At 42.4% G+C, this 23912-nt stretch overlaps 1 protein-coding gene and 1 long non-coding RNA gene across 7 annotated transcripts in view; both read left to right on the forward strand.

Moving 5' to 3' along the window:
* Positions 1 to 711: 711 nt before the first annotated feature.
* LOC114017417 (uncharacterized) lies at positions 712 to 2329 on the forward strand. Of its 2 annotated transcripts, none has more exons than XR_003562473.2 (3): positions 712 to 1025; positions 1460 to 1599; positions 2131 to 2329. It is a non-coding gene; the product is annotated as an uncharacterized LOC114017417 (long non-coding RNA). The 2 variants fall into 2 exon arrangements; XR_003562474.2 differs by having other exon boundaries at positions 1470 to 1599.
* A 3796-nt stretch (positions 2330 to 6125) lies between these two features.
* MGAT4A (alpha-1,3-mannosyl-glycoprotein 4-beta-N-acetylglucosaminyltransferase A) overlaps positions 6126 to 23912 on the forward strand; it is an 85284-nt gene continuing 67497 nt past the window's right edge. Inside the window, exons 1-2 of one of the 5 annotated variants that reach the window (XM_055703387.1) lie at positions 6126 to 6281; positions 10237 to 10551. In XM_055703387.1, the coding sequence (XP_055559362.1) occupies positions 10458 to 10551 (94 nt within the window). In that variant the 5' untranslated portion in view covers positions 6126 to 6281; positions 10237 to 10457. The other 4 variants (XM_055703388.1, XM_027813427.2, XM_055703390.1 and 1 more) reach the window with 4 other exon arrangements.

Below are 23912 nucleotides of genomic sequence, written 5' to 3' on the forward strand. Positions count from 1 at the left end.
CGTGATGGGGCTGGACACGATTAGAAGGATGCACGTTGCAGGGTTATGCTTTGTCAAGGCATCCATGAATCTGTCTCCCCTTCACCCCAGTGTAAACAAGTTTAACAATTTCTGGCTCTTCTTCGCAATATTGGTATGGAATTATGAAAGCAAAGCAGTTGGGGAAAACAGGAGAGTGGCACGGGATCAGAGCAGAAGGTGGGGTAAGGAAGGTACAAGAGTGAGGGCTATGCCTCTTTGCCCGTTGAGGCAATGCTGGCTCGAGTATGGGTAGGCCACAGGTGATGACTGCAGTCAATGCAAATTCTCACCCAGCCATCATCTTCAGCATCAAGTTCCACACATACAGTTTTGGCTTGGTACTTAGGTTGCCAAGAATGAATGCAGAGGGGTCATACAGCTAGTGTAATTCATGGAGGTGCAGCCTGCTCCATCCTTGTAACCAACCCTGTCTGTTTAACTTGTTGCTACCACCCCCCACCCCCCGTTCATCTTTTGCTGGGAGAAGGAATTTTCATCCCCTGCCCCGTGCTGCCTCTAGTGGCAGAAAACGTGTGCCGAGCTCATCCTTCACCTAGTGCGCTCACTCCGTGAAGAAAGAGGTCAGGTTGACGCAAGAAACCACAGGAAGCTTTCCCCACCACTTCTCCATCTGCAGAGCTCTTGTCGTAGCATGGCTCTTTGCAAGCTATCAACCCCCACCAGAAACAGAGCATAAAGTGAAAGGATGCGGCAGCAATTGCTTTATTCCAGTTTAGTCTTCAAGAGATGTCCAGATCTGCCCTTCAGTCAGCAGCGGAAGAAAGAGATACTCACTGACCAGACACCTCCTGGGTGACGTGGCAAGAGTAGGAGGGAGCTACTTGTCCCAGAGCTGGGTTTTAGCCAAGAGTTTGGTGCCTGGTTTTGACTCTTTAACATCTGGTCCTAACGAAGTGGACTGAACCACATCCTGCACAAGCTGGCCTTCCCGTGGGAAGGAGGACTGATGAGGAAGAGGCAGGCTGGGTTAGACAAGAACACAGGTGAGACAAAAAATGTGATGCAAAGACTAATGTGCAGCCAGCCCACTCTTTGGCAGGGGAGCTTGTACCAGAAGTCTGGAGTGTAACGTTTTAGTCCGTGTTTTTTGGCAGTCAGAAGTTTAGATTTGCATTGTCTTTGCAGATTTTAGCTCAGGTTTTACAAAACTCCACATCTTTGGAAAATATGCTAGAGCATTAACTGCATTGTTCAAGTAGGTATCTGGGCATTTGCAGTGGGTAGAGCTAGAAAATCGTTATAGTCTGTAACAGTTCGGCACAAAATAATTAAGAGTCTTACAGGAGTCAGTTTGTCAAAGTTTCATCTACCAATGAGACTCTGTGCTGGATTTTGACAAACTCTTCTGAAATATCTTATTTTTCCCCGTGCAAGTTGACTTGGATTCTTTCCCCATGCTGTCTGGACCTATATTTAGTTTTGCTTAGGCAAGTGTGAAACAGACCTTCAGAAGAAGACGACCTTCAGAAACCTGTACTTGCTGAGGACCTGATTCAGACTTCCCTTTAACGGCATCCTTCCCTGCTGTTGGCGGACCAACCACCAAAGTATCCCAAGGTAAGTTAAAGACGACATCATCTCAGTGTGTTTTGCTTATGATGAAGATGTCCAATGCACAAAATCTCGTTCTCAAAATTCCCCTGAAAAAAATGTCTGTTTTTTAAAATTAAGAGAATACCATGAAGCAGGCATGTTGAAAAAGAGCTGGCAATCAAAACCTTAATTCTTTACATGATTTCCTTCTGCTTGGACTATCTCTTCAGTACTAACTTCATCTGACTGCTCTTTACCCAGGCATTGGACCTCAGCAATATTGGCACAATATGAACTTCACAGTTTCCAGGTTTATGTTTATGTAATAGTAGGAATGCATTTAAAAGCCTCTGCCTTCAGAAGGAGATTGATAAATGTAAATGTTCATCACCTCTGAGCATATGGCAGAGGCATTTGCGGCTCAGACAGAACCTACACAGTGAGTAAAATGACAGTAATGTGGGGGTGAGGGTAGAAAAACATGAGTTTGGAGACGGAGCTCTGTTCCTACCTCCCTGAGAGACTTCTTAGATTATTTGCTCTCTCCCACCTCAGGTTTTATCTTGTTAAAATGGACCAACAATTTACCTACTGGAAAGGACAGCACTGTCACACCTGACTTCTGAGTGAGACACAGCTGCGTGTGGAGAAGCAGCATCACAACATCTAACAAAAGACTACAAAACTTCATAATGTAGTTACAGAAAAGGCAGAATAAAGATTACCCAAATGTGGCATTTTTTTGCTACTAAGCATTTGTAGCCGCAATCACATTTTAATGTAATTATCTACATCCCTTTATTTGTTGAGTATTAGCACAACAATAGGTGCTACACAAGTCACACATGTATACATGAACCGTATACATCCAGCAGCTTTGTGTATAAAGTAAGTTTACAATACTACAAAACAAAAATTCTCTTTTGCAAACCAGCTCAGCCACTGAAGCATTTGTTTCAGTTTATGTCTATAAAACAGTAGCGGGATCTGGATTTGCATGAGCATCAAACCTGTCTCTGAGATTGGAAAACCTTCTGTATTGTTACTCATGCACTGTTTTACCTAGTCATAGGGAGGGAATGAGAAAGCTTCCCTTCCCTTTTCCCTCCCCTCGGTCTCCTGCTGCCCTGACATGGTGCCAGGTGAGGGCCTCAAGGCTCGGCCACGCTGCACCATGACTCAAAGCCCGGCTCCTCAACACACAGCTCCTTTAAGAAGGTGGTTGATGGGGAGTTTGCTTTTCCTTTCACCAGCTGACTGCTGTAGGGACGGCAGATGACCTTAGTCGGAGACTAAGAGGAGTCTAAGACTGCAGAGGCAGCAGACAACCATTGCCAACCCTTCCGCAATACACACTGGGTGTATTTGTGCCCCTCTTTTTATTGTTGGTATGGGAGTGTAGCAAAGGCCCAGCAGAAACACAGCCTCACTGAGCGAGGTGCTCAGCTAGCATACAGCAAAAACGATTCAGTCATGAAAGGCTTACAGTCCAAAAAAGCAAAACTGAGGTGAAATGGAGGTAGAAACACTGAAAGTCCCAAATGTTTGCTCTGTTAAAAAACAGGGTTAGTGGCAGGCTGGGAATAAAACTTGACTCTGGGAGAGAACTCAGTTCTCATCAGGAGACACAGACACTTTTCAGCTGGCCATTTTTCAGCCAAGCAGCCATTAAGACCTACGCTGCCACTGCCAAGCACTCTACCTTCCTGTATCTTTCCTAGTGCCTCGGAAAGCCAGAACATAAGCATGCTGAAATGCAAGGACAACACTGGTGTTTTTCTTCTGAAGGAGTCGGGAAAAGGGCTTGCATAAAACAAGCTCCGAATCTGATGAACGGCAACAACTGTGCAGCCCTACAGAAGTCAACTGCCCAGGTGTGCCAGAAACAGTCACTGCAGCATGTGAAATTATGGCAGGCCTGGCCTGGAGCATCTTTTGACGCTTTGTCTTTACTCTGACATTTAGGCAATACCTTAGCAAAAATTTCCCAGCATGAAATCTTCCCTCTGTTGAAATATGTTTATGCATTTCTCTCTTGTGTTTTGGGTCCTGCTGCTATACAATAGCAAGCTCTTTGGTCTTTTTTTCAACAAGCAAGCTGGAACACTAAGGATCTAAACTTCACATATGTTAAAAACAATTTCTCCCCACAAATGTCTCTCATTATGGTTGTTACAGCATCTGCACCTTAACACTTCCATTTAAACACAAAGTGTTTGTTTGGAAGTGCTTCATCTTCTCCAATTTCAGACTAATAGTCCAGTTGGAACAGCAGTACCTGCAGGATGAAAGAATAACTCAGCAGGAAGAAAGAATTTGGAAATTTGTGGGCATTAAGTCTTGTTCAGGCCTAAAAGGGAGCTGCCACTCTTACCAGAAGCAAGCGACATTTTGGTGTCAGCCAAACAGCCCCAACTCCTTTCCTCTGGCAGCTGCAGCTTTTTCCTTCACATGTACTTTTTCCACACATCAAGCAGCAGAATATGCCAAGAGACATTTGACTATTCCTGTAATAGGTCAGATGAGGGCAATGTTGAATTTTTTGTTTCTGTCTTGAACTTTGCCTTCCTTCTCAGGAAACGAACTTCAGGGGAAGATATCACAGAAACTGAGAAACAACCACACTGTGCTTACTGTATTGTTTGGGGAAGTTAATAGTTAATTGGATACTGTCAAGGTCCAGTCTGCAAAACTTCCTAATGCAAATGTTCAATTGGTGAAAGAACAAAAAGTATGAAGGCTCAGACAGTTCTTGTAAAATAACTCTCATTAAACTCATCTTGTAACAGAGCCTTTTCTTCAGCAGACTAAGCTCTCCTGACAAAAGGACTTTTATATGAAAACGTCTCCACCAGGTTCTTTTTCCAGCACAGACATGCAAAAATTCATACCCCTAAGCAACACTAATCTATTAGAGGCAAACAATGGTGGCTCTAATGTTTTTAGCTTGTTGGGATCTCTACAGAAAATTCTGCCATAGATGTCTCTGTGTAAGGACACGCACTATTTTTGGTTTGGAAGTTATTGTGCTGAACTTGTTTTTCAATAAAAAAATCCACCTCATTCCACTTCTTTATAAAAGGAAGAATTGAAGCACACATTTACATAATAAATTCTTACCACTCAATGAATAAAATTGCAAAACAGCCTAGATGTTAAGATCTTGCAAAGTTCTCCTGAGCTGCTTTTTGTGCTCTGCCTGAGTTGCCACTGGCCCCTTTCTGCAAACTTTGAAAAAAGCTTGAAAAAAATCACTGAGGGCTGCTGTGCAGGTACCCACATGTGTAAATATACTATGATGTTTAAGCATCAGTTAAAATAATCTATGGAGACTTGTTAAACGTCACTCTTCAGACAGAATAACTAGTAAGATTCCCCCCCCCCCAGTTTCTGAATTTCAAGTGGGGGACTATGCCACTATCTAGCATAAGAGCCTTAACAGAGTGTAAAAATGTATACTATAGATTAGGTAGAAGATGAGAAAAAAATACAATGGGAAGCCATTGAGTCAATCAAAAGGACTAACACTGCTACCAGTTAGAGTACGGCTCTTGCGAGGTAGATAGGATACTACTCTAAGCTGAAGGTACTGTTTGATTTTAACAGGTACTTTCAGACCCTAAAACATGCATGAAATCCCTTGGAACACATGAAACAAACCACTGAAGATAGGGGATTACTTCCAGAACAGATATGTCACAACTCCAAATAATGAACCCATAGAGTAAAGCTGCCACTGACATTCTTTCACAGGTTGAAAAATGCAGCAGTAACAGCCCTCTGGGGGAAAGTGAGCTCATTTTCACACCTCTGAAGCTGTACCTGTTCAACAGCCTCGTGGGCAGCACACATACCATCACAGCGCAAACACCCTCCGCAGAACCACACTTGTGAACCATACAAAGGACAGAAGGTTCATTTAACTGGTGTGAAGCAACAAGCTGCTCCAGAATTCAAAAAGTTCTTGATACAAGCTCTAGCAGACGATTACTACCACACAAACCCAACAGTAAAATTCATGACTGCAACTTCTTAACGCTGGTGAACAAGCACATTACACAGAGCACCAAAACATGTGATTTGCTTGGCACTGAAGAGGCATTTTGAAAAGTCTTCTGCTGACCTCAACTTCCTTTCAGGAGTACAGATGCACCCTCACTGCAGCAGGCCCTGAGCTCCACCCTTTAGCGGCCAGGGAGAGCTAAGCCAGACCTCCTGCAGCTGACCATGGAGTGACAAGTAACCAAGTTCTGGGACAGCCTTTCTTAGGACCCCTCCAGGACAATAACCCCCAAAAAGCACAGCCTAAGAAGGGGACGCAGGGCCTACCCCCGTCCCACCTCGACTCCCATCACAGCTACTCAAGAAGGCCTCGCGAGACCGAGCTATTTATAGCCGCGGCCAAGAGAGCGACAGGCCAGCCAGCCAATGAGTGGCGCTCTCCGGCGCGGCACCCATTGGCTGTCTACGGGGACGGCGCCTGGCTGGTGGGCGGGGTTTCCGCGCCGGTGGGCGGGGCGCAGCTCCGTGCGGTTCCATGGCGCTCGGGGCGGGGGGCGGTTGCGCGAGCCGGGTGCGTCGCTGACGAGGGAAGGGCGGGGGGCGGGTGAGGGGAGCGGGAGCCCCGGCGCGAGCCGACACAGTCGCCGACCGCCGCGCCCGCCGCCCGCGCCCCGCGGCTCCCCCTGCCGGAGCGCCGCGCACAGGTGAGGATGGCGCCGGCGGTCAGCGGGTCCCGCTCCCCCTGCGCGCCCCGGGCCCCTGCTGCCGCCTTCGGACCCGGCGGCTGGGTGGCGGCGCAGCTGCAGCCGGTTCGGCTTTTTAGGGGGCTGGGGCCGGACGTCTGCCCGCAGCCTCCGGAGTGGGTGTGCGGCGGAGGCGCTTCCCCTCTCAGCGCCGCGGGTCTCTGCGGTGTCGCCGGAGGAAGGGAGGGCGGGCGGGCGGCTGGGGGCTGTCCTGCTCCCCATCTGCATGCATGCACCCTTCTGCGCTCACAAGCACCTGCGTGGTGGCGGCGGTGGCGTGGGGAGCGCTGGCGGCTCCTTCGCAGGACTTGCTGCCACCCCATCCCTTCGCCCTGCGCCGGGGGGTGCCCGTGGGGCGTGTGGAGGGCGGCGCTGGGGTCCGGGGCAGAGCGGTGCTGCTCCCCCTCCTCCTGCGGCTGGGGCGCCCGGCGGAGACATCTCTTTCCCAACCTTCCTCGTTCCTTCCCCCTGCGTGCCGGGAGCCCGAGGGGGGTTCGGCGGAGTTTGCAGTTTCCTGTCCCCCTGCCTTCCCCCGCAACCCCGCTCCGGTGCACCGGGCGCCGCGCAGCTCCCCGGACCGGCGCTGTCCCTCCCCTCCATCTCTGTCAGCTCTCGCCCTCTGCCGCCCGGCAGGGCTGGCGGCGCCCGGTGCCCAGCTCCCCGCCTGGGTTTTTCGCTTCCCCGACTAAATAGCCGCGACCGGGGCGGAGAGACAGCGGGGAAGGTCCCAGCTAACTCGGGGCGGTTTCCGCGGAGGCAGCGGAGCCCGCCTGCCCCGGGCTTGAGGGGACTCGGCCGCGAAACGGCGGGGCGCCAGCGCGCCTGAGGTGAAACGGCCGTTAACGGCGGCGGGTGACGGTTCGCGGCGCGGCCGGGCGCGGGGGGGGGGGGCTTGCTGAGGGTTTTCAATGGAAATAAGGTGGAAAAGCCCCTGTCCGGCGCCTCTTCTGCTCCTTTTCCTGCTGCTTGTCCTTTCATCGCGAACCGTTCTGCCGCGCCGTAGGGACCCGCCTCGTCAATGCAGCGCTGCTGCCGCCGCCGCAGGTGCCCCTGCACCTCCCGGCGGGATGGGGTGCGGGCTCATCCCCTCCGAATCCTGCCCGCATCCCGCAGCCTCCAGCCCTTCGGCAGCTGTGCTCAAGAAGAGCCTTTCCAGGGGCGCTGCGTTGTGTCGGGTTTGCAGTTGGAAGTGTGCTTTGTCTGTATTTTGGCAGTGTCTGGATACATACAGAAACTTCTTGGTTTATTTAAGGCGTGATGCAGTAGCGTGGTGCTCGGCACCTGCGAGGGGCCAGGTGCCTCCGGCACCCGTGGCCCTCCGCCTCTCGCAGGGTCATTCCCATCGGTCTGCAGTGTTGGAAGGGTTCAGTGCTAGAAAATTTCATAGGTATCATCTGTCTAGTTATATACCCTGTCATAGCGTCGGCTCCAGTGGGATTACCCCTCAGTTAGATTTGTTTAGTTTGTGTTGTAAATTATTGAACAAACCTGAAAAGTGACTACCTGGGGGAGAAATAATTTATGTGCACGTACACATGGGTTTCTGCTGGTTTAGCTACATGCATTTTTAAAAGCTGGAGCGCTTCTGGTTCACGCATGGCCTTGATCTATGCAGTTTGATTCAGTGAAATACTTGAATAAACATATAAGTACGGCTGAGCTGATGCCTATGCTGAGAGGAGTGGTTACAACATCAGAAGAGAAGTATAAAAGCAGAACCAGCCAACTCGGAACCATGATAATTATTAATTTGACACGATTTTTTTGCATACTTACTGCTGATTGAATCATGTTGCTACCATTTTTTCGTTTATTTTTTGGGGTTTTGTTTTCTGTACAAAACCAAACAGACTGTAATTTTTGTTGATTCAAATAGCACAGTGAGGAGCCCTGATCTTGACTTTTTATTGCAGCAAATATAAAAATGATGCCCACATTTTCTGGCAAGGCAGGTGGTTTACTTTCCTTGCATTATCCGATGATATTTTTACTCTCCTGGTTGCTGTCTCTTGTTTGTATGTTGGACCAGCTGTCTGTTGCCCCCACAGGGATAATCCATCTAGTTTGTAGCCTGGTCCTTTGTGCACACCTGAGCTGCTCCGGAGAGGTCTGACTGCTGCTAAAGTAAAGGTAGATTACAGTTTAGGCATCCTTACTTCAGAGACACTTCAGCCATGTTAAACTGGTAGTGTCATTGACCTTATCAGTATCCTAGTCACTTTTGCTATTGAAGTTCACCCAGACTTTTATCATCTCAACGAATTGCTGTTGCCAGCCCTCCTGGCTTTTATTATGTGCCTCTCCTGTTCAAAGTGCTGGTGTTGATATTTCCTGTTGCGTGATGCTCTCCACGTTAGCTTTTTATAGGTCTCTCAGTTGTCTTTATCTTTCATTGTGTTGAATTCAGGTTCCTGGTATCATAAGGCTTTCACAGTTCTATTCCTGCTCATTGTTTTGTTTCTTACTGAATTTTACAATCTACTTCGTTTTTGCATTTGTTCCCTTCCTTATATGTACCCTGTGATTTCGGAGTTAATGTTTAAAGCTACAAACCTATCTGTGCATAAAGTTCCTCAAAACAAAGCACGTAACTAGCATTATATGTGAGGTAATTGTGGTCCAAAGGTAAACACTTTCTGTAACCTGGATGTTGTGACCAAGATTTGAACGCAAGAGCATGTTGTTCCACAGCTCTGTTGTTCTCTTCCGTGCATTTGTTAACCATGCCTGTTAGGTTATGTCCTGTTTTGCAAACTCTTTGGTAAAGGTAGTGCGTGCTGCAATACAAGCTTGGGAAGTGTAGTTCAGAGTTGACTGGAAACTCTTGGTACTGTAATAATAATATAAAGTATTTTTTTCCTGTTGTTCTAAATGCACACAGGCAAGAGAGTGATAGAGATTGCTTCCAAGGAAAATTCAGAGCAAGTTATTTATTGCTGGGTAGCATACTTGTATCAGATATAATAGTGGGGAAAAACTGGCAGTACCTTAAAAGAACGTTAAATATTAATGTTTGAACTACCGTAAAGGATGATTTAGTTCTTTAAAAACAAATCTGCCCTCCCCCTCATCTTTGAAAGTCGGTTAATTAATTTCTCTATTCTCTTTGTCTTGATGAGTTAGGACAATGTGGTTAGATGCTGGCTGTGTTTGGCCAGTTGAGGATTTTCTAATCCCAGGATATGGAACCTTCCTCTGGGATAAAACTGAACTGTAGGCAATTTCTGTGTTTTGTCCTTGTGTCTGTGTGGTGGAGAAAGAGGAGTGATACGGTCATATCATGGCATTTTGTGGGGCTTTTGGGTTGTTGCCAGTTGATAATTGAGCAGTCTCTGCATGTGTGGCTGTAGTTTGTGCTTTAGCTGCAGCTAAGCTAGAAAAAAAAATGTGGATGGATCAAATAGTCTTGCACTGAACAGACAGAGAAAGATGAGTGACATAGGTTTGTAAATGCTCTTTAAAGCTCCAGTCTCTCAATTTGCTGAGGGTGGTTCTGCTGCTGCAGTTACATTAGGCATTGCTGATTTCAGAGGGTTTCGTGGAAGTGAGCGCTTAAGAGCAGGGTCTTGAGCTGCTGGCTTCCTGGAAACAACTCTTTTATCAGTTCATCAACTGCCAGGTGACACGTGATCTTGCCTTTAGTTTGATAAAATTGTGATGTTGGTGATGTGTATGTTTGTCTTTTAACGACCGAATTAATGTGAAATAGAGCTTCTCCAGATACTAGCAGTTCTAACGGAAAAACGATGAATTACTCTAGCAAGTTCTGTTCTCTGGGCTGAGGCAATCCGAGGGAGGTGCATGTAAGCCCCAGTAACAAGCATGTAGTAGTATTTCTTTACTGTATTTTGGTACGTGGGGGACTCTTCTAAATATTTTTGGCATAACCTGTTAAATTTTTGTTGCCTTTAAACAGGACTAGAAGAACAAAGAGAAGCTTAATTTATGAGAACTGTAAGAAAGCTTACAACAGTTTGGAATGGATTGATTTATGATACCTTTGATATGTGAGAGCTACATTTTGTGTCACTATTGGACAACAGTTGGTGGTGGACTTCAGCTGACTTCATTGCAGCAAGCCCAACAGATAGGTCCTCATCGCTGATAGAACATAAACAAGTGTGATGCTGAAATGAGATGAGGCTCCGAAATGGAACTGTGGCCACCGTGTTAGTTTTCATCACTACTTTCCTCAGTTTGTCCTGGTATACTGCGTGGCAAAATGGGAAAGGTAAGTCAAAGGCTCCAAAACCAAATTGACCTTCACATAGCTGTGTGGCTATGCACTGCTGCTGCATGTTAGCAATCTGTAAATTGTTTGTTGACTAGCTGTGCTCCAGAAAATATTGCCTTGGTGAGGAATAAACACCTGCTAGTGGATTGAGTAAAATTAACTTGGAGTGATCCTGATTTAAAAAGAAAAAAAAATGTACCTGAAGAAAAACAAGTGCTGCTGTTGGAGGAAGGGGTTGGTCAAGGCTGAATAGTTGTGGGGTTTTTTTCCTGGTTTATGGTTGTTGGAAAAACATATGTTCTCTTGTTCCCCCCTCCCCCCCCCCCCCCAGCACGTAACATATGGCCAATGGACCCGGCTGGAGAATGTTATTTTTGGTGCTGTTTTCTGTCTTCTCTGATGATTCAGTGATGGCAGTGGCAAACTGCCAATCAACATTGTTGAAAGACTTTTCTTGCTGTCTTTGAATGAAATGCAAAATATTTCAGAGTATGATGTAAGAAATAAAATAATATGAGCAAATTGACAAGGTAATGGGAAACGCATCTATTATAATAACGTGAGCGATCTCATGAAATAATCAAGTAACTGCTGTGCGTAATAGACTTTTTTTATATACCTTTGATCTTATTGCATTCTCTGAACCTTGGAAATTTTTTTTTTTCTGAGGGTCAAGACTTTTTACTGCGAGTAAGATGTTTGGTTTTGTCCTTCAGTGCAGCAAATAAACTTGTTCAGCAATGGTTTCTAGAAGAATAAAGGGGTTTGGGTTTGTTTTTTTCTTTAGAAACATCTAATCTCTTGAAAAATATTTGTCTATGTCCTTCAAAGATCAAGTAATTTTAAAAAACATATTCTGTCTTAAGTGAGATTGCTACATGCTTTGTTCTGCTGACACTTACTGTCAGTTGTGCCTCAGGTCTAGCAAGAGAAAGCTGAGGTTTTCCAGGAATACTGTCTGTTGTAGCACGGCCAACTTGTAAACCCTTTCCTAAGTATAAAAGAAACAAATGAGTTCTGTGGCATAGTGAATTTGTTGGGTTTTTTTCCAGCTGGTTACTTGTAGGTGTGATCTGTAGCAGTTGGTCGGTAGGCTAGCCTTCTGAATGTAAGCAGGAGGGAAAATCTCAGGTTATCAAGGTTGTGCTAATATATCAGTCTTTTACTTGGACAACAGTAGTGTAGACGTGCCAAAGAGTGGTAAGAAAAGGGTATCTGAATAGTGCTGTAAGTAGTATTGTCTTAATTTTGACTAATACCACATTCTCTAGTCACATTTTATATTACTGATTTGTTTATTGCTGAAGACCGCGTAAGAATTCAGCTTTCACTTCAGTAAAGATATATACTATGAAATACTTGTTATGGTTTTTTTTTTCTTTTTTTCTTTCTTACTTGACGTACGATTTACAAATCTTGTTCTCTGTTGTAAAAGTGTAACACAAAGAAAAGTCTCCATTAAAAGAAATTATCAAAAACCTGCTGTTTGGAGAGTACTAGTATATATGGCACTTGGTGACAATTTAAGCTTGTGTTGATCAGACTGCTCTGTTTGTTTTATACTATTTTTTCCCATCTGAATGCTTAGAATAAATACTTTCCTAATGTTGGTATCAAAGTTCTACATTTATCTTCTTCCAGATCTTGCTATTGAGCATTAAGATGGTAATTTGTTAAATAGAAGTCAGTGTAACAAGACATCAGTAATGTTCTAATTAATTATATATCACAGTTATGAAACTGTAGTCTAGATAACTTGCTCTTAAGGTGTTGCTTCAAGACAAATTTATACACAGAATATTGTTTTTTAAATTTTATTTTCCTTTTTAACTTATGTTTAGCATTTTATTAATTTGCACAAGTAGTCCAAGACCAAACCAGTTTTGAGTTAATTTAGTACCATGTTATCAGAGACATTTCTGCACCAGTGGAAAATGTTCAGAAACAGATGATATATATTTATTAAGATATTTTTTCCAGCTTGATACAATTTTATGTTTATTTAGTAAGCCTTACAGAATTGTATCTTAATTAATGTAGAAAAATTTCATTACAAATTTGTGAGTGGCTTAATTAGAAGCAAATACAGTGCTTGCTGTTCTCGTTCACTGAAAGGCTATGGGGTGTCACATACTCTGATCATCTTTTTTTTGTTCATTATGTTTATATGGCATGCACTAGATTCCTGTAGGTATTTTTCAGCCTTTGGATGGCAAAGTAAATCTGCACTTGGAAAGAAAATATTATGTACATTTTTAAAAAGAAAAAGTAAACCTCCAAATTGCTAGCTTCTCAGTGAGAACTAAAACAAATTTTGCTCTTTAAAAGCAGAAGCACAGTGCCTTGTTTCTAACAACCCTAACCCTGTCTTCAAGTGATTAATTTTGAAAAAGTGAAATCTTGGATAATTGCCACTTAAAATGCAGAATCATTTGTGGAATAGCAGTAAGACTGGGATTATGTGCTATTTTTACAGATCATGTCTTCCTTTAATAAATATACGTAGTCCCAGTCTCTGCAGGATAGCATTTAGATGCTTCAAAGTGGTACAGACTTTGGTACCAGTTTAAAGTACAACAATTGATCTCTGGAGAACAGTGCTTTACAAACTTTAAGGGTATGCTGAGAAGTTGTCAGGAGCTGAAGGAAATACTCTGAAGTTCCAACATTGGAAACAGTATGGTTTTTAGCTTGCCTAGTAATCTGATTGCATAAATAACCTTTCACAGGGCAGATACTGCTGTTTGGATGAAATAGCCAATTATGTGGGTTTGCTTTTTAAGTTGACTGTGTTTGAAGAAGGTTGACTGAAATACCTCTCATTGTTGGAAAGAGTATTAACAATTAGGCTAGGATTTTTGTTGCTTTCTGGACCCCATGCAATGTTTAAAAGCACTGGAGCTGTAAGGAAGCAGTGCAAGCCCTGAATACACCTGGGAAGGTCCATGAATCCCACAGGAGCAGTAAAGAGTTGCAAGACTACTTTTTAGGAGTTAAAATGCGCTATGGTTAGTACAAAAGAAGTAGTTGTTGGAAATCAAATCTTACCAAAATGCTGATTGCTTTAGTGCATAGAAGGACCGCTTTTAAAGGATCTGCAGTCACTTCACAGTTAGTTCAGTGTAAGATGTCCTTGAATCCTCCTAAGACAGAACTGTTTTGCAAGTGATAACTTCATGCTTAGCACCATCTCTTCTGACTGAATTATGCTTTCTGGTACTACTGACCTGCTCCGGGTCACAGGTCTTCACCACCTCATTTGTGAGCTGCAGAAATGCAGTGTTTTTATCCTAAAGGTACTGCTCTTAAGAGGATCTAATCAGTACGCAACAGTACTGTGTACCTATTACACCCGTCACAGAAATTGTCAAAGCTATTGTAACACTATATAGAGAGTGTAGTCTTGACACTTTGACCTTTAATGTAACAAGTGGTCAGAGTATGTAATGTTCCAGGAAGAACGTTATGCTCCATAATGCTCAGGAACCTCCTTTTCTTGGGTCAACAAACTTCCTGATGCCTGTCACCAGCATGGAAGTTGGGAAGGAAGATAGTAGATTGCTGAACTAGGGCAGGTGTGGAAAGATGAAATTCATCAACCTCATCACTTTGCTTCCCACGCTGAAGTCCTACTCTGATCCTGCTATCTTTGATTTTATTTTTTTTTTAAAAAAGCAGCGCACTTTTTTCTTTAAAGCATGTGTTCTTTGTTCTTGGTGGAAGACAGTAGTTGGCGGTGTCTTGCATCCCTTTTAGAAGGCATGTGGCTACTTGAAGTGGTGAGGACATGTATGGAATATGTATTGAGAAAATCTGATGCAAATTAACCCTTCAGGATTGTCTAAATTGTAATTTTCATAGCAATCTGACACTAGTAGTATATGTCGTCTTTTTCCCATGTAAAACAATCTTCTTTAATGATGAAGAATTGGTTGAAAAAGCTTCTGTTTCTCAGTTCATCCAAGGGTGTTGTCGTTACTGTAGGGTCTCCTCGCTGCATGAGGATGGCTTATTTTGGTACATAGATTTAAATTCACACGAGAAGTTGTCTAAGAGGACTTTTACTTTTGAGATATATAATGAGCCTTCTTAGTTTGCTGAATATTCACTCACACTGAAGTAATGATGGCTGGAGAAAGTTTTGTTTTAAGCATGATGCTTTCTTTCATTTGGCAAGAAAATGACCTGGGCTGTATAATAAAACTGTTTTGTTTCTCCTCTGGCTATTTTCATCAAATTAGAGTTGCCACAATAATTGTCAGTGCTGAAAAGTATTTAAATTTAACAAGCAGCATAGGAAAACTTAACTGAAACTAAAACAAAAAGTCTTGGCCAATGGTGGAAAATTTTAGAGTGAGAACGAGGGTTATTAGATTCCTGGAGGAAGAATAATCCTACAGAACTATGGAGAAAACAGGGCAAGGAGGACAGGAGATGGATAGATAGATGTATGTATGTCCCTCCTCCCCCAACTCTCCCCCCCCCCCCGGCAGTGGTTATGCAGATATTCTCTTTAAAAATAGATCAGAGATTTGAGAGATACATGTTAGTATTTTGCAACCATAACCCACCTTAGTTGTGCTTTGATCCAAAGAGAAGCTGTTATTCACGTAAATGCCGATTAAAGTCTTCTGGCTGCATGTTCTAGTTTTTGGAGTTTTGTGCTGAATTCCCACTGGTGTGAATTGGATGAACCAACCAAAAAAGTTAAATGGACTACAAACTGTGAAGAGTGGAGGCAGGGGCAGGAAGGGATGAGATGGGATGCTAAATTAGAAAGTGCATGTAACAATTTATTCCAGTTTGGAAAAGAGAGTTTGTCTTGTCTTGTCTTTTCTGTTAAATAGGTGAGGAAGTGTTGGTTTCCTTTGGAAATTCTGTTGCAAACGTTTCAGGAGCTGAAATTAAAGGAAATGGGACATTTTTTTTAACACCAGCACATGAACGTTACTCTGGTCTTTATCTAAAATAGACTTTCAAGTTTGGTTTCCAAAACTGACAAATTAGTGTATAGCTTATTGATATTAAAAATAGGAGTTGAATTTCATTAAAGCCAGACAGGAATGTTGGTTTGGAATGCTTACTGAGAGTCTTGTGCAGGTGGTGAATATGCTGCCCTTCCCAGGTGAGTTGAGCAGAAGAGATAAATATCCCAGCCGGTCATGTGGGCAGTGTTTAGATATGCAGTATCTTTGTGTCTGTCTTGCGCCTGTTGCAGCAGAACTTCTCTGGTACCGCTGATTTTGGTGAGCTGCAGTGGAAAAGATAGCAACTAAAGGAGCTTTTGCAACACTGTGTTGTCCCTTTGCTATTTTTGTGACCTGCTAGCTAGGTTAGCTTGACAGTTTGTGAGATTCCAAAACTTGATTGCTAGCAGCAAGTTTAGTGTGACCAGTCTCAGCCAACATCTCGAGATACTGCTTTTGATTGTAGTCCGTTTGTCAGAGTTGTGGAAAGGCAATGCTTTTGCTCAGTGTGGCTTCTCTTAATGCTATGTCAGCCCGAGCCTTCTATGCTTGCATGACTCCTCCAGAATGCTGGTTGCTGTTCTCCTGGAGGGACTGTCATGTGAGTAGTTTAGCCAACACAGGAGAGAAATATGCATCTGATACAGTGGGGTATAACCAGCTGCAAGCTATGTATCTCCTAAGAAACCTTTGCAATTGATTGTAAGTCAATGTGTATTTCTCTTCTTGCTAGTAACTGTATTTCTAGAGTAGTTTAACTCTAGGTATATGGCTGTATTTTTAACGGTGTCTGAGTTTGCTGGTGGTTGATATTTTCCGTAGTGAATCTGGGTGATGAGAGGAAGAGATTTCTTATAAATCTCAAGCATCACCAATCTGGGAGGAGCAGGGAAGGTACGCAGAGAGACTGAAGTTTGAAATAACTTATGCAAATTGGAGGCCTAGTCAGGAAGGGAGGAGTGAAGGGTTGAAGGTAAGTGAAAGTGCCCCAAACAAAACATGAGGTGCGGTAAAGCAGAAGAAAACCAGATGTATACATAAAGAATGGGGAAGAAATGTGGTGTTAGGGTTCTAGTTAGGAATGGCAGTTTACTGTAAATTATAGGCTAAGTGGGAGTTGTCACATTATTGATGAAAATGAAAGCTGAACAGAAAAGAGGTGTTAAGGAAGTAAAGAAGTATGAAGTCTACTACAGCAACAAGACACAGGAAATCTTTCTGATCTGCTTGATACTGGTCTGCTTCTGGATGGTGTGTTGCAAAGAAAACTGATCCATTAGATGGGGTCCAAAGGAGCAATAAGTGATCAAAGATCTAGGAAATCTACACTGTAAGGGAAGAATCAGTGTCCTGACATTCTTTAGTTTAAAGGAAAGGTGTGAGAGAAGACAGGAAGATATTTTTCAAATACTTTTAAAGTTCTTGAGAGGGGGAGCATAAAATAGATTGTTTGTGGCCATAGTGAATAGCAGGATATAAGGGACTGAAATTGAAAGGGAGAACAAGGTAAGGTAGTGGAAAAAGTTTTTGTAATGGGAAGTATAGATACATTCTAGAGTAGATCACTGGGAGGGATGATGACAAGTAGAGGACACCAATACCATGTTTGGTACCAGTAGAGATTTGGGCTAGCACAGGAAGAGAGAGTTACAGTGTTTTTTAAAGTCAATGTGACACTCCAAAAATAAGTCTTAGATAGGGAAGACCTACAGCTGGCAGGAATGATCTAACTTTGAACTAGTTATCTTGCTGAAATTAGTGTTGAGTAGGGGGTTGGACTACACGACCCCCAGAGGTCTCTTCTAACTTAAGTTTGTCTAGGTATTCTTGACCTTTGCCGAGTTTATCTCTTCTTGTGCCAACAGTGACGTGCCAGTGCTTCTCATTACTAAAGAATATTGATATTTGCATGAGATACGTGAAAGTTTCCCTTTATTATCATAAAATTTGATCCTTAAAATAGATTAAATGTTTGCTTGTATTTCAGTAGTTTCACTTAACCATTTATTGTTAATGTCCACAGCTCTTTCTATAGCTGGGAACCATAAAAATACTGTGTTAGAAGAATCTCAAAAAGTTATTTGCTTTATTTTTCAAGTGTGATTTTTGTTTTGTGGGTTTTTTTAAACACCCTCCAACCCACCCCACACCCACCCTTGCAGTTTAGAGTGGTACCTTACTCTGTAGCTGAATTCCTGCTGTGTAATCATGACTTTGCTTGCCTGGGTAACAAAAAAGCTTTTTCCATTACTGATACAACCTTTAGGATTAGAATCCTGTAAGTTGCTGCTTTTTAAGATGAGACATTGCTAAGTCTGTAATTTAGTTTTGTTGATAATGCACTATGTTTTGTTTTCCTGAACATGGCAGAAAATGAATACAAAGTGATTTCTTTGCTCACAGTGCAAGGCTTTATTCCAGCTAGTCTCTGCCTACAAAGCAATTACTCTAAAGTATTTTAGAGTTGTGCTTCCAGCTGCTTTTCCAGTTACCTCCTTGGTTGACACAGAGCTTTCTGTCTGTTCTTGTGGATGCTTCCCACAGATGTGCCACCCATCTATCTAACAATAAACAACAGAAATCCTGTTTTTGCTTGTGGCAGTATATAATTTTTTTGTCTTATGCTCAAAAAGAATATAAAAGTTTCCTATGCTTATCAAGCATAAATGCTGCTGTTGTAGCCCGCAGATACATCATGGTCTTACTTATCAAGGCCACGAACATTTAAGTTTCCTCAGACAGTTCAGAGATGGGCTGAACTAAATCTTTTTTCCATTACAAATTACTAGTAAAGTAGTTGTGCAAATAAACAGCCCTCGTACATAGTTGCACAGCCCCTAGAGACAAACTGTAGAGGTCCTGTTGGGGAGAGATTTGAATAAAACAAACGTGATGGGATCACATTTGACTTACAAGGTGGTTGTTAATTTGCAGCAATGTGGGAGCACGGTGAAGCTTTGATCTCGAGTTTTTTGCAAGGAAGACAAGTTAGAAAGAATATGTTCTCAGAAACAGAGCTTGTTCAACACAGTTGTCAAGGCACAAAGAAACAAGGAGCATCAGCAACCTCAACCACAAGCCTATGTGGAAAAAATTATTGAACTTCTGCAATGGCTTGAATTTTGTGCCCAGGCTAAGAAGAATTTTTAAAAGTTTTAGCTCTTAGAATAGTGTTGTCAATTGTGAGGTGGTAGCACTCTTCTGACCAATTATCTTTTGATAGATTAATTTTCTTCTAATGTATCAAAACACTAAATGTTTGGCTGTGGATCTACCATTACTAATGTAATTTTAATTTAGGAAGCTAGCTTTTCTTGCTGTAGTTCCTGGCTTGTGTGTGTATGTTTTGTTGGTTTCTGAGAGGAGGGAAAGGAATGGTTTAAATTAAGAGTGTCTTGGTTTACATGTACAGAAACTCAGAGTTATTGACAATTCTGTAGTAGAAGGAAGTCATGTTAAAGTATTCGGAAGCTTTCAGGTTGTCAGAACTGGATGGTTGTTTTTCATTCTGTGTCACAGTTCTACTTTCCTGTGTGCTTTGTTTCATTGCCACATTGGACTACAGCTGAGTTAATCTGTCTGAGAACATACAGCATTTTAACTCTCAAAATCTGAGCCCTGAATGTTCGACAGTGTATGAGCGTATAATGTGATGATTCTGGGAGAAGGTTTGAGATACATACACGTAGGTTTTCCTGGACATGACGACTTTTCCTTCATGGAAATCTTGTGTGGGCAGAAATCCTACAGGTGCAGAGGCTGTTAGCCCTGGATGGGTGGATGCAGCTGCGCAGGCATCCTGTTACTGACCAGGTTACTGCATGACCAGAAATCCCAAGAGGTTAAGTAAGTGACACCTTTGGGAAGTTTTATATAAGTGTGGATTTGTGATAAGTAGTTGCTAAGCAATTGCACAATAGTCCATGTACTTTTGGGATGTCTGAGAGGGACCAGCTACTTGGTTACTGCCCAGTTGGTTGGTGTATGTGCCATGAGTCACATTCTAGAGCAGGGGCCCTCAAACTATGGCCCGTGGGCCGCAAACGGCCCCCCAGGGTCCTCAAAGGGGGTATTTACAGACCCCCCCCACCCCCCGCCAGGGGTTGGGGGGGGGAAACCAAGCAGCCGCAGATGACTGCCTGCCACTTCATCTGCGCGCCGACCCCCTGTATACAAAGTTTGAGGACCCCTGTTCTAGAGGATGTATAGAGGTGCATGTGTTGTAAAGTTTGTTTGCGTGGAAGCATCAGGGTTAAACATTTTTGCTTTGCACAAGTGTACCTGTTGACTAGGGAGGCTCTAGATGGATACAGGAAACACCTTTCCAAAACACTCCTGTGTGGACACTTGATGGTAGAATAACTGTTTTCTCTTCTGATGTCAATGGGATACATGCATTCATAGGTATAGATGACCTTTTAAGTTAAGGCTTATTTTCCCTTGTTCTCCTTGTCCACACTGCTTTATTGAGAGGGCAGTTGTATAGATTTAAGGTGCAATTTTACATTATATAGAGACACTGAAAAAGAGACTAATGCTTTGCCATGTATTTGTAATATGTTGCTTTAAACCTAACTGTATTTAACTTAGTTTGAAGTTTTTAACTTGGAACGAGCTGTAACTGAATGGAAGACTTTCTGTCGTATTTTGGGGATCTAGAGATTAGTTTCATTGGGTTTTGTGGTATTTTAGCTATGTGTAGATAGCAATGATCAAAGATTTGAATTGGGTGAAGTTGAAAATTTGTTTTCATGCAGGAAAAAAATTGATTCTAGGACATTCAAAATATGTTTGTATATTCAGTACCAATGACTTTAAGTTGCTCTCCAGTACAGTTTTAATGATAAACTAATGACTCACATAATGAATGAAGGATGGCTGTGGTTAACTGTTTTTAAAAGTTGAAATGTCACTGCAGCTTCTTTTGCCTTAAGACATGCTGCTGTATGCTCTTTCTCCCCTCTGTCACTCCTTTGTAATACTTTTTCAGTCTGTCCTCCTCTTGGGGTTCAAATTTGGTGTCGTCAGTAGCACTGTATTCCTGTAAGTTTGGAGGAAACAGGCTGTTAGGACCAGGACAGAGCCTCCGCTTGGCTCCGTGGAGGGAAGGGCTGGAGCTCAGTGGCAGTGTTGGGCTTTGCTAGCTGGGCAGCCGCTGCTCATCTTCCCACTGCCCGTGCAAAGGGCGCAGTGCTCTGTCTGCTGCAGCACTGCTGTCTTTTGCTAGTGGTTGAAGGCAGATGCTGTTAATGCATGGAATAATTATGTGTATGGGAAGACGTACGCCAGGGACAACATGAGGAGCTGTGGGCCAGGGGCTGAATGCTGGTGCTGCTGGTTAGGGTTATACTGGCAGAACACCAGAGGGTCCTGGGGTGTGGACAGGGGTCTAGGGGAAGAGCTGGGGCCAGTGGGATAGAAGTTCCTGTAGGTGAGAAGGGGTGGAAACAGCTGTAGGAAAACTGTGAAGCATGTAGATGTGGTATCTATGTTCAGGTCTGGGTGTTCCCTCCTTGCCCCACAATCTTGGCTCTCACTATATGTAAAATCACCGGTGTGCCAGGTGAGAGAGCTGCTTTATTTAAAACTTAAGCAGACATTTACACATAAATTGTATCTGTTATCTGTCCATGATACTGCTGGTTTAGTCCTACTTCAGACTGTAGGAAAAACTGCTTGTGATCGTTTTTGTTGGATGTATTTTTGTACTTGGTCCTCTTTTAAATTAGTAAAGAATAGCCTTCAGGGTCTGGCAAGAATCTGTGCTTAAGCAGTTTGCTTTTATCTGTAGTGGTCTTGTGGTGTGACTGAATGTTTGTACATGTTTACTGTTGTCACGCAAAATGTGCCAAGAAGAAAAAGGCATTTGTGGCTACTTTGCTGTGTTGTTTATTGAAATATCATAGATGCATTTTTCAAATGGAAAGTGAGTCTAGGAGGCTGATCGTTACGCTAAAGGGGATATTGCCGTCTGGTTTTTAAGTGAAACTGCAGAGTTTCAGAGCTGATGCAGTTGACTCTACCCTTCATTCTCAAAAAAAACTTTATAGCAGATTGATTCGTATACTGCAATAATGGCATTAAAGTAATGGGACACGTAATAGAAACTTCTATCCTATGGCTGTATTGATTTGCATCTTTCAAAAATAAAATGGGATTTGACATACAATTTTTTTGAACAAATCTTTAGCAAAACCCAAAGCCTTTCCTGTAAGGGAAAATAAAAATATACTTTATTTCAATTAATCTTTATTAAGATGTGGTTTATAGCCACACAATGCTTCTTGGATCTCCTCTTCTGTGGGAATAAGTCCTACACTGTGCTAGTTCTTCCACAGACTCTGGGCTTCCGGGTTACAGAAAGGATCAATGTGAAAGTTATAATTCTACTCAGAAACCTTAACCCATTTTAAATACAAATGGAACCACATTTCCCTGTGGTGTTGTAGCATCACAAACTAATGTTCAATAATATTGATGAAGAATAGTGTAATGGAAAATAATTAAAAATACGTAATGAACACAGTGATTTGGGAAAGTTAAACCAAAATAATAATTTTCTGCACTAAGTATTTTGAAGACTCTGTACTTATCACCAAAAAAACTGGAATTTTCACTTTCTTATACCACGTGAGACATTCAAATGGCCTTAGTCAAGTCTAACTAGAAACCAGGTAGTGCTTTCTTTAACCTTGTGAAAACATTTGCTACCTGCTTCTAGGCCATTCTTTTCCTGTTTACAGATTCAATTGCCTTGATTGAAATTCTGATCTGTTGAAGTATATTACTTGTTCTAGCATTTGCGTATGACATAAACATATCTGTCCCATCCCCCCCTTGATTTTTTTTAACCTTTTACTCATTCTCTTTTAATTTATAAGAAAGTTCTCTGTGAAACAAAATGATGAGAAAACAAATATGATACATACAGACCGTGTTAGAGTTGAGATTAAACTAGTTTCAGGTGTCTAGCTGGGGCTGAATTTTGAACTGGTGTAATGCCATAATTACAGGCTTGAGATACACTACTGCTCACAACTGCATATTGATTAGCATGATGGTCATCTCCAACCATACCTGAATCTGTAGGTTTTTTTCAAATGCAGGCCTACCTGTGTGTGTTATAATGCTCTTTCTAACTAGAATTTAGTCTGTCATCAGTATTCTTACTTAAGACTTTTGGGTGCTTCCAGAACAAAAATGACTAAACTTGCACCTTATTCACAATTTTTAACCGAGAAATTTTATTTTCTCCCTTGAATCAGGAGGTCTCTCAACACTAGGCACTATGAGATGCAGTAGCTGGCTTTGGTTCAGCTGTATAGCTAATTTTGTGTTACATTAGCAGCACAGTTTACTGGTGTAACAAGAGCTGGAGAAGGAGGGGAAAAAAGGAGGTTGATTGCGGGTCAGTTTTTTGAACTTTCTTACGTATAGTACATCATGAACACAAGGAATAAAGTGTGTAACCTTTGTGTGTGACTAAAACTATCTCTAATTTAAAATATAGCTATAACTAGCTATTAAAGCAGGAGGCTGATGTGGAGGCATCAGATACGTGAAAGATTTACAAAAAGTGTAGAATGCAGGTTCAATTAATGACTGGCTATTTGCAAGATGTGAGTGAAAGGGTTAGAGGAAGCCTGCATGATTACCAAATTGATTTAGAAAATTGGTTTACTGTTTGTGCACCCTGGTTTGAATAATAAACATTTTCAACAAAAGTGTTTTTACTGTGAGCTGTTATGGAAACTTGTTTTCTCTTTCAAATCCCTTTTCCAGTTATAACTTACCAAGTCAATAACAGGGAGACTCAAAGACGCTACTCTTATGAATTCTGTTGCAGCAGGGAGCACTGTTTTAGTAAATGGAATTAGAAGTTCAGTAGGTTATAAAAAGGTGGTATGCAGAGAAATGTTTTTCATTAAAAAAAACAGACAACACCCACCACAAAACCCTCCAGGAATTTGAGACTGCTAGATAGCATGAATATTTTAATTTGATATCTTAATAGAGGTGTATGTCCTCATTGATAGAAAGTAGCAGAAAATATTTTCTGATGGAGATCTGAGGAGAAACGTGAGATGTCACAGATGACTTGTAATTCAACCCCTTACAGTCAGTTTGACTACCTAAAGGGTAATTACGTTTGTTTATACTGTCAGCAAATCTGTAAGTATTTCAGGTGAAGGGGTCTTGTTCTTTCTTAACAGATGTGAAAGAATTGCGTTTTACCAGGGTTAGATTTTGGTATTATTTTTGTTGAAATTATGACACCACACAGGGATGTGGATTGTTACATTATGAAGCCACACTCTGCTAGGATCAGCATAAGAAGTTATGGCTTCTTTCATGTGTCATGTTAGAATTGAGTGTAATTAGCTATTATGT

This window comes from Falco cherrug, chromosome 2, assembly GCF_023634085.1.
Source record: "Falco cherrug isolate bFalChe1 chromosome 2, bFalChe1.pri, whole genome shotgun sequence".
Classification (NCBI taxonomy): Eukaryota; Metazoa; Chordata; class Aves; order Falconiformes; family Falconidae; genus Falco; species Falco cherrug.